The sequence below is a fragment of the Etheostoma cragini genome, chromosome 22 (genome assembly GCF_013103735.1).
Source record: "Etheostoma cragini isolate CJK2018 chromosome 22, CSU_Ecrag_1.0, whole genome shotgun sequence".
In the NCBI taxonomy this organism is placed as follows: Eukaryota; Metazoa; Chordata; class Actinopteri; order Perciformes; family Percidae; genus Etheostoma; species Etheostoma cragini.
Window position 1 is genome coordinate 2,543,949 of NC_048428.1, and position 11,170 is coordinate 2,555,118.

Consider the following 11,170-nt stretch of genomic DNA (forward strand, 5'->3'; position numbering starts at 1 on the left):
ATGACAACAAATCATTGAATAAGCCTGAATTGTCTTCTATTATAGGATAAACAGTATGTAACACATAATAACTTGGCATTTTCTGGAAAGGAAAAACATTGTAACAAGAAAACGGAAAAAAGTGGTGTCTCCCATTTAACTCTTAATACTTCACCTTTGTCTTTACTGGGTTTTTGTCATAGCAACAAAGAATCCAACATTTGAACCATCACCCTCGTGTACTGGAAAAACTGATCCCATATACATATTCTTACATCATTTTTTTAACAGTACGACCTCAGTCTACAGATTTTGCACACCGGCTATGGTATTTACACTGTACAGAGACAATTTTGCCAAATGTGTACAATCTATCTTTTTGTAAGTGGTGTTTGGATCGTCACGTAATGCTTTTCATTCGTTTGGGTCCTCTTCAGAACCACACAAAACAACCCTGGAAAATCATGTGTTCTAAAGTGGCTTCTGAATGTCTTTTTTTTAATTTGTGCTGTCTCTTTGTAAGCTTGAAAAACCACACGAAATGTTAAAGAATAAGCAAAATACCTCAGTTATTTGTTCTATTCCTCCAGTAGAAAGGGGGGAGGTGTTAAACTAGCTCATTACAGGCACCATAGGTCAGGACAATGGCAGTGAACTGAGTACAACATAAACTCTACAGTATGTCTCACGTCTGGCCGTGAGGAGTGGACCACTGTCTTCCAGTCTGTCTTTTCCCAAGTATGCATGCTTTGTCGTATTGAATTACAACAACAAAGCAAATGCATGGATATTGCTTTAAGGGAATAGCTGTATCTGAAGGGTGGCCGGCCGGCCGTGCTGTAGGAGAAACTGTAATAGTTGAACTCCCAGTTTGTTTCAAAGTGCCCTTGAGCTAAACACTGAGCTTTCAGTGTTAGCGCTCTGACTGAGAACTTTACTTACATGGCTACAATATAAATGAATACGATGATATGTGGTCCAGTCAAATGTATGTAACAGCGGAATGTACATGTCTCTCCAGTGTATACGCTTGGACTTGCTCGCAGAGGTTTCTGCCAGGTGGGAATGCAAAAGAACAGATAGACGCCAACAAAACATTGAAACAAATTGAGGATATTTTACATTTTAAATGTGCCTGTAAGCTGTCAAAAAGAAAAGTCATCTCACGCTTCAGCTAAGAAAGTGACTGAACCAGAAGATTAAAATGAAAGGAATGTACACGGCCTCCCTCAATCAACCGTACAAGCGAGTGAAGCCTCTGAGGATTATGTTGTCGCCGCTGTCTGTTGTTTTTCGCATTAAGCTTGTTCCTATTTCTTTTTCCCAACTTAACACAGTCTCTCATATATTGCCAGCTGCATTTCTGTTTGGCCTCTTCTTCTGCCGGCAAGGTCTTTACTTCAACAACATTCACTCACACACTTCAGTTTGGTTCAGCTCAGCTCTGTTTGGTTCAATGCAGGCAGCCAGTGGGACTTCTTTTATGTACAACAACCAGAGAGGGTGCAATCACACTTGTAAAAGTGCCCCATTGTGTGTGTGAGTGTGTGTATTTGGTGTATTGATCCACAGGAGTGCTGCCCACCTGGTTTGCCTGCTTGCCAGGCAGAAATACAGTACAGTATGTCTGACAGGTCTAGCTCCGTGCTACAGGCGGCCAGTGTTAGGAAATGATGGCTGGACACCACCGCACCACCGTCAGGTTGTCTGCGCTCACTGACCGCTTCTTGGCTTGTTTCCTCAAGTCCTTGTACATGTCATCACACAACCGTGAGATGGCCTGAAAGATTAAACACAACAGAAATGACTCTCCTGTCAGATCTGGGAGCAAAATCATTATTAGGGAGAAACTACTGCGCTGTGTGAACCAAAACAATCTAAATACACATTGTAGTGTTAAAAATAAATACCCTTTTTTCACAGCAGACAGTTTGACTCTTCACAATGCGATTCCAATTCAGTGGCCAACGATTTGATTCTAAACCGATTATTGATGCATCTCGATGCAACAATACTTTTATGTACATTTCCCGTGTAATTTTACAAATTGTTACTAATCACTGCCAAGACAAAGCAGCTACACAAAGCATAGATTTGGACATATACCGTATTCGTCACACACAAGTTTTATAGAAATGTTTTGTCTACGGAGGAGTTTATTGTGTAGTCATTCTACGCTTAAGCCTTAAACATGCTGAGTCACCTTCTCTCACAGTGATTGTATATGTTAGAGGCTGAGTCATGTTTAGAGGTGGAGAATTGGCTCTTTAGAACATGAAACATGAGGTGGTCCAATGTAATGTGATAAAGTAGATCAACAGCCTTTATGTGTTTTGCCTAATTATTTAATGTATGTCTTAATAGATCATGTGTATCAATACAAATTTAATTTTTCTTTCCTTTTGGCCAATTTTGTGTTTTTTTTCTGCACTCTTGCATAAACTAAAGTTGTTGTCCATTATCCCATCCTCTTTCAGTCACTCTGTTTTCTAAATTGTACATGTCTTGAGACAGTAACTTTCAAATGAAAATCAACACAATAAAAAAAATTATTAATTATTCAGAATTGAGCATTGAGTCGTTCTAGAGAGAATCACGATGCATCTATGAATCGATTACTTTGCCCACCCCTGCAACCTATTAAGTGTAAGGAAGCTCTAGGAGTAAGACAACATGCACAGCAACAGGTAAAACTAACTGAGATTCTCCACTGGGCACGTCTGTGCTGCGTCCTGGTTTTGCTTCGTCCTTTGTCTGTTGTTGTCTTTATGAAAAAGATCTGTGCTGTCTATTATGTTTTTCTACCTCCAAGATGAATCTTGTCCAAGGTGTCCAAGGACACTATATGATATTGGGGGTGTCTTTTGGTAAACTGACTGGATCGTCTTGCTGTTTTACTTCCTGCCCGGCTGTCCGAACGCCCCGCGGCTTATAAAATAGACCTGGCGCGTATCTTTGGCGGCTCGCAGGCTTCTAGGACTATCAAGCATGGACATGAATGGCAGCAATTGCTCGCCATTATTATTGGTATTAATTACACCTGTGTTTTTCCTGCTGTGAAAATAAAAAAGTATTAAAATGATTAACTTTGGTCAAACAGAAAGTCTTTAGGTCCGAGAAAAAAAGCAGGCAATGATGCATTTGCGTCGTGGCTGCTGAGGGGTAGGGAGGAAGACACATTTGCTAAAGCTAATTACACAGCAACACCGTCCTACACCCCGTCCTTCACCCAGCAGAGGATCTGCCGCCTGGGTTTTGCACGTGTACTGAGCTGAGGCACCTCTAAGTACTAATTAGCCAAATGGCCTCAGTTCATTGTATTCCACATTAACAGTCCACAATAAATTGGGTTCAGATTTTAAGATGGATTTTTCTCATTTTTTTCGGTATGAACTGCAATCAAACTGTGTTCCCAGTTGTTTTTGCATGTGTACTACTCACCTCTAGTTTCTGGGCCTTCTCCCTGCTGAGGGGTTCCAAGGGGAAGCTAAGGTTGTTGGCTTCAGCCATGGAGCGCAGGTCAAAGTAATACTTGGCGTAGACGCTGGACGGCACGTTGATGTTGAACTGCAGCAACTCCAGAAACTGACGCTCCAGCTCATTCCTTTTGTCAGAGAGAGAGAGAGAGAGAGAGAGAGCGAGGATGTGTGAGTTGACAAGCTTAAAATAATCACATATTTAGCTAGGAACCATAAATAAAGTTTATTAGATCTCGGAAATCTTCTTTCTACAAAAACATTCTGTATAGAGAGCCTGAAGAGGAGAGAAAGACACTCGAGAGGGGGTGAAACCATCCTGGCAAATCCATCACCTCACACAGACGGTGGGTGTTATTTTCACATGTATAGTATCAATATGCATGCACCAAGTAAATCCCCAGTACACCCACCAAACATAAGCCTTTCGTCACACTGAAAGAAGAAGAAGAGTGATATCTCAGCAAAAGAGCTCTGAGCATTTTGTGTAAAAAAGAATATTAATCCCACATCCTGAAAATGCTATTGTAATGCATTGCCTGATGCAGCACAGCTCTGTGATCCCTTCCCCGGCGCACTGACAGACGCTTTCATCTGTTTATCTTCAGTCATGGCCGATCCATTTTGAATTGTAACCTGCATAAGAAGTACTTTCCATCTCTTTTTCTGAGCCTTTGTTCCCCACCCACACACATTTACAGGCATGCAGCAACAAACGGGCTAAATTTAGACTCCACTGTAGCCAAGATCTGCCTAATAACGCTGCTTCTTTTTTATCTCGCAGTTGCACTCATTCAGCTATTCTAGTCTTATCTAGTGTTTTCTCTGCTCCTCACAATTCTTCCCTGTGTTCCCTGCAGTTATTTCACATCCAGCGTGTGCTTGTTGGGGGTGAAAAGGGTTATTCAGCACTCTATGTTCCTGAGAATGGATTCAAAATGACTAAAATTGATCATTTGTGGCAATGTCTGGTTAATCACCGAGTCATCGTCTGGTAAAATGACATATGGGAGCACGGCAGAAACACATGATGGGCTCCTCTCACTGGAAAGAGTCCCAAACAGGTGGATTACAGTGACTGCTCTGTAAAAATCGGAGCCCAAGGACAAGAATATACAGCCACGGGTGCAGACAAGTGTGAATGTAGCAGAGGTCAGAGGTGGCAGCAGCGACAACACGTCCGTAGCCCTGGGTTCCCTCTCAGAATAATCCAGCCGAGATTCCTGCGGATTTAAGGCGGATGTGGTATACAGGACAGAGTGCAGGGTTCTCATGCTCAAGATGCTCCTTCCCTGTCTTACACACGGCAATATTCATTTAATTTGTAACAGAGGGTGACAGTAAAAGCCATATATTTCTCTTACGTCAGCTTGTAAGGAACTAATAAACCTGCCCTAATTCTATTTTGGTGACATGACAGCATGTGGAACCATACTATCTGTATGGCTGCCTTTTTGGGACCAGTCCAAGAGCCGCAACAAAAGCCAGACTGGGCAGGGTGTCAGGCAAACTGGGCAGAGGCTAGACACTTCTTGAACCAGGGCTGACCCCCCAGACACACAACATTCTCCGCATAGAAAGGCCCTAAATGTTAGTCACTAAATGGGGTGTTAAGACGGAGACAGTAGTTAAGAGGAACGGTAAATAACAATGGCTGAGACGGTGTATCAGGTTAGGGTTAACAACACACATTAGATCTGAAACAACTTGTAAACAATCCATAATTTCTTTTTATTTTATAGCATTTAACATCTATCTCACACATAAATTCAACCACCAAGTTATTAAGTTCATTTATTTATCTGTAATTTATCTGTAGCCAACTTATTTTGGCTCGCTTGCAATAGATTATGCAATGAAAATGACAAAGCTTGCTATAATGGCTTACGCTTTTAGTGCAGAAATAATAAAACACATCTAATGCCACCTTCATCAACACTGAAACATTATTATATTTAACCCATTTTATGCTTGATAATTACTGTTTTGCCAAAGTGAGTGGATCTAGGTAAAAATAAGACAAAATAAGACACAAAATACTGTCAATGAGCCATCTGTATGCTAATACCCACTGGCAGCAGCTGCTGGCATTTAGTGGTAACTGACCTCAGCCTGATAGATCTGTCGGTTGTGTGTGCATTGTATTTTATGTGTATGCAGCAAGTGCAACTCACATGTCCTCCACAGTGATATCCTTGAGAATCTGGCAGTAGTCGACGTTCCAGACCGCCTGGTCGTCCCACACCTTTGACGCCAGGAGGATGGCTCCCAGCACGATCCGCTTCCAGTTGGCGGGGGAAATGTCGATCTCAGCGTAGGTCAGGAGCCTCTCCAAATACACCTTGGACAAAGAGATGTCACGTCTAAATATTTCAGAAATATTGATCTTTTCCACTTCTTAACATTCAAAATTACAGATGGGTCAATCCAATAAGTTAAGGTTAATATTGTTAACTGGTGCAAGCAATATTTTGTTTTGTTACTGTTATTATGTTACAAAATACAAAATTGTTTATCACATAAAAAGCTTTCAAAATGATACACAAAACTAAGATCCCTGTGGATTCGGCTATCTTACCTTACATGAATGCATCATAACAACACATGAAAAAAAGCTTGTTGTGTATTATCATACAATGTATTATTTAGTGCTGTCAAATTAATTAGTTTCTTCTCATTTTAACCCTCTTAACAACATGGAAAAGTAGATTGGCTTGGTTTGTGCAAATGTTTTTTTAATTGAAAACAACATTGCATTACTTTCTTTTTCTCAAGTTTGATTTGAACAGAGCAATCAGGCTACTGCTCTTTATTCACCAGACGCTCATTAACCCAGCCTCTTATTTCTGAAAGAAATAACAGCAGCTACCTGGCTTTGACAATTTGGGGTGGGGGGGCAAACGGAGTGTGTGCGGCATGCCCGTTGTTGTTTTTTCCCCCCGGTCTAGCTACATCTAGTGTGGTGTTGTAGTTTTTCTAATGTTACTAGTTGTTACAACAGTGTGTGAAAAATACTACAAAGTCTGCTCGGCCAAAAGGAACGTAAAAGAAAAAAATTGACGTTGTTAAAATGGGTTTGCGTTAACGCCGGTGATAACGCGTTTAACTGACAACACTAGTCTTATTCAATTCAATTTTATTCATACTGTAAATCATAACAAGAGTTATCTCAGGAAACTGGACAACCCTCTATAATTTACAAAAGACCCAACTATTCCATGTTACTAGTATGTTATCTGGGGACAGGCAGCTAGCAGTAGTGAGGAGATGTTTTTCCAGTGTGCTCTGGGGACAGGCAGCTAGCATATAGTGAGATGTTGTTACAGTGTGTTCTGGGGACAGGCAGCTAGCAGATAGTGAGCAGATGTTTTTTACAGTGTGTTCTGGGGACAAGCAGCTAGCAGATAGTGAGGAGATGTTTTTTTACAGTGTGTTCTGGGGACAGGCAGCTAGCAGATAGTGAGGAGATGTTTTTTTACAGTGTGTTCTGGGGACAGTCAGCTAGCAGATAGTGAGGAGATGATTTTTACAGTGTGTTCTGGGGACAGGCAGCTAGCAGTAGTGAGGACATGTTTGCTCTATGTGACAACAAATGTTGTAGCCTAAAAAACGTGTGACATCACTTAGAGCACCTTTAACATAGTTTATTTATGTTCTTTTTCCATTATGACTGACAAACTGGATGATAAAAGAAAGTTCTGTGGCGTTCATTGTTTGTGTTTGTTCATATTTCACAAAGAGTTTAACCTGAGCCAGACTGACAACAAAGATTAAAATCATATCACATCCATACAGGGATAGTGGTAAACAGTTGTTATAACATATATGACACACTGGTATCAGATCAGTACTCAGTATCACAAGTTATACAAGATACAAAATGGTATTGGACTAGCTCTACTGGTGCTGAGAAAGTGCTATGGGCATATTGTATTTCATTGCTGTGGTACTCTGTACTAAGGTGCATATGACAATAAACTTGAACTTAAATCTATTTGTTTATTTGGTTATTTGTGTATTTGGGATAGCCCTAATATATATGTGGGATAGACCTAATATCACCACACACTACCAATTAATACAGTGAATGTCTTCCCTTGTACAGTAAAGTATAAACAGCCTCTCTATGTAATAAAACATACACACGTAACCTTTTTTGGTTTTTCACCTTTTTTGTTTCTCTTTCTTAACATTTACTTTTAGTTTTCAGTATGATTGTGGTGCTTTTATTTAGTAAGCAGACATTCTGAACATGTCATTTGTTAAAGTTTGAAACAGAAATTATCTAATACAAACAATAAATGTTATTCTTGTAATAAGCAATTTCCCCCCGCCTAGGCTAGGAACTACATTTTACCTTTTCCATGAATAAAATGTACTGCAGGCTCAACTGAATTTAGACCAGTTACTGTAGCTTAAAGCTTTGAAACCTGTCATCTCAGATGACAAGTCTGACAAAACAAATCTGGCCTGCAGAGACACTGTATTTTTTTTAAATTTATTTTGGGCAGAGAATACACTGTGCATTCGACTGTCTGAATCAGCACTGTGGCAGAACTGTCAGTATTATGGGACAGACCTAAACAGAATCCCAGACTTGTGTTAGATGATTATTACCGTCTAATTTCGAGACATGAAATGGAACCTTGTGATTTGGATAAAAAGAAAGGTAAAGAGATGGGAGAGGTTGAGAAAAAGAACTGAAAAGACTATACTTTCATTCTATTTTGCAGCCTGGTTTGACATGCCCAAACGCACAGCTCAGGTGGCTAATTGTACAAATCATGCTGGGTCGGGCTATGTGCCAGCAGGAAGGGCTAACCTATCTCTGTTGTGGCCCAGAGTCTGCCAACAGACACCACATATACACTCATCTGGCAGTGGGCAGCACACATCGAAGAAAGCCCCCATGAAATAAGAGCCGTGCCACATGCTCAGCAATATGAAAGCAACAGCACAGAGAGAAAACTACACAAACAAGCACAGCAAAGAATCCAGAGGCAGTGTGTGGTCGGCAAACAGTAGCCCTGTGTAACCACATTAAACACAGATGATTTAGTTTTGGGATTCTTGGGCCGACAGATGAGGTTTGGTGCAAGAGGGAGAAAACTGGTCTCCATGGAGCTCAAAGGTTAAACTAACCTCAGAGACAGGCTTCTGATACAGAGGATGTTCCAACTAGACTACACATTGAAATAAGAAAATGTTTGGGATTAAACAGCATGCTTAGTACGTTCCATCAAATCTATTATTCATCAGAATGGGAAGCCAGGTTCCTGACCGGTGGTTGTTTACTACGTTATATTAGTCAGGATCCAAGTTTTAAACTCCAAACCATCAACAAAAAGTGCATTTAAACAACCAACTAGTACACATTCTGCTGCGATAATCGGTAGTATACAGAGCCGGGGTTAATGGTGTACAGGGGTCTTCCTACTCTTCATGTAATATATATTACCAGCAGGGCTATCCAGATAGTGAAAGGTAAGCCAGGTTGATTAATCAGTAGTTGAGCATATCAGGATGATAAGGAACGTACCAAAGGCAATACATTGCAATACATTGTAGAATATCACAACTTGTTTAAAATCCCAATAATATGGTATGGTGATGTAAGTATTGGGATAATAGCGTATTGTGGGGCCTCTGGTGATTCCCACCCTAGTTCTTGGTACCTTCTACTGGAAATCTTCAACAATGATTTGTCTTTACAAAAGAAGATGTTGTGGGGGTACATCCCAGAGAGACGCGTTTCCATTTCCTATCCTGCGATGTGACTACTGGGAAGGGAAGGAAGACTCCCCTGTCTAAAGTTAGCTGTGTCAGCTAAGCTAACCCCATAACCACCAGCCAACAGCCCTATTCAATTACTGATGGCATGCCAGACATTACTCTGGGGGACTGGAAGAGGCAGGCCATGTGCCAGACTGTAGTGGTGGTGGTGTGTGTGTGTGTGCGTGTGTGTGTGTGTGTGTGTGTGTGTGTGTGTGTGTGTGTGTGTGTGTGTGTGTGCGCGCACAGGGAGTTCTTAGAGTACGCCTGTACATGGACACAGACATAGAAACAATATAGACACTGTTCGTCATTGTGCTTGCTTTCCCATCACTGCTCGGACACACAAGGGCCCACCCATGCATGCAGTTCACACATATGTGCATCTGTCAGGAAGCAGAGCAATTCAATACGAGGCCACCAGGCCAGCCATGTTAACCCTGCACTCCCGAATCCCTGGGGACACACGTGTTGGCCGGCACGACAAAGTGTGGAAAGACATGTTTCTAGGCAGATGCGGCTGGTAAAAGTTGGGGAAAAAGATAAATTTGAAATATAGGACAAACCGCACAAGTAAATTAACCTGATTCTATCTTAATGTGTGGCTATGCATGTCTTTTTTCAATACCTGAATAAATAACATAAAGCCTAAAAACAATCTGATTAAAAAACAAAGACTTCTAATTAGACTAAATAAATTGTTATGTCTGGTGACAAGAGAAAGCACACAAAACAAATGCAAGAAGAAAAAAGAGTCATGGGAGTAGATAGAGAAAGAAATTTGATACAAGGGAGGGAGAAGCTGTTCTTGTTTTTAATACAGGTGAGCAGCGCGGGATTTCCGAAGTCGCGGGGAGAGAACCTGGTGTTGCGATTATGTTCTTGCTACGGCACGGACAAACTTTATCCTGAAAGGAAATTGCACTGATCCTGTCACAATTTGTGTGTTAAAATGTTCAGGTCTCCCACATTTGTGGGGACGCAATAGAGGGATATATTGAGCATTTCATAGGATTTAAGAGGGACATTTAAGGTCCAAATATAAATGTGTACAAACAGCCTAAGGAGGGCAATAGAAAGAAGACAGCACATGACAGTAGGGAGGGCAAAAAGAGAATTGGGTGGCAACACTCCCTCCTGACATACACATGCACTTACCAACGTGACAATGGCACACTCAGAAGTGAGCTGTGCGGCGCTGAACAGCGTCCTAACAAAGCGGTAGATCTGTTTCTGCTCAGGGTCGTGTTTGTCATAATCAGGAGGAATTTCCGACTTCTAGAACAGAAGATAACAGACGCAGTGAGAATAAAAACATCTGACGGCATTGTTTCCCAAAAATGGAAACACACGCTGCAATTTTGCGACCGTTTCTTACAAATGAGTATTCATGTTCAATAGAGTGTTTTGTAGTTTTGTCCATTTTTGGATTGAAACCCTGCAATTGTTAAAATCCATGTGAATGATCCAGATGGCCCCCAAGATTACAAGACAGATTTCCTCTCTATTTGATCTATGGGGGTTTATGCTGCTCATCAGCATGTGTGGTTTGTCTTGCTGATGGGTCTTTACAGCTCTACAGCACTCACGTAATGGATGTATATGTTCAGTTAAAGCCTCACCGTGAGCGGGTGCAGTTTCTCATCGAAAATGTCTAACAACATTCTTCCGTCGACATCTCTGGAATGACAACCAGAGAGAAGGAACATCAGGGTATAATAGAAATGAAAAACAGATGGCAGGACATTATTTAAATTATGACGTCAGATTGCCTGTCCAATAAGCCATTTTTGTGGATTTATCTGCACTTCAAAACAGCAGCAGTACATGGGATTCCTACCAGTTATAGTAAATTGAGACAAAGAGAGGATTTACAGTGGGTACGGAAAGTATTCAGACCCCTTTAAATTTTTCACTCTTTGTTTCATTGCAGCCATTTTCCA

General features: G+C 41.1%; 1 protein-coding gene across 5 annotated transcripts in view; it reads right to left on the bottom strand.

The window, feature by feature from the left end:
• Positions 1-258: 258 nt before the first annotated feature.
• ccny (cyclin Y) overlaps positions 259-11,170 on the bottom strand; it is a 39,948-nt gene continuing 29,036 nt past the window's right edge. For all 5 annotated transcript variants that reach the window (XM_034862245.1, XM_034862248.1, XM_034862246.1 and 2 more), the window contains 5 exons: positions 10,850-10,907; positions 10,386-10,505; positions 5,630-5,796; positions 3,421-3,583; positions 259-1,759 (listed from right to left, as the gene is read on the bottom strand). In XM_034862245.1, coding sequence (XP_034718136.1) covers positions 1,643-1,759; positions 3,421-3,583; positions 5,630-5,796; positions 10,386-10,505; positions 10,850-10,907 — 625 coding nt within the window. In that variant the 3' untranslated portion in view covers positions 259-1,642. The remainder of the gene's footprint in view (positions 1,760-3,420; positions 3,584-5,629; positions 5,797-10,385; positions 10,506-10,849; positions 10,908-11,170) is intronic.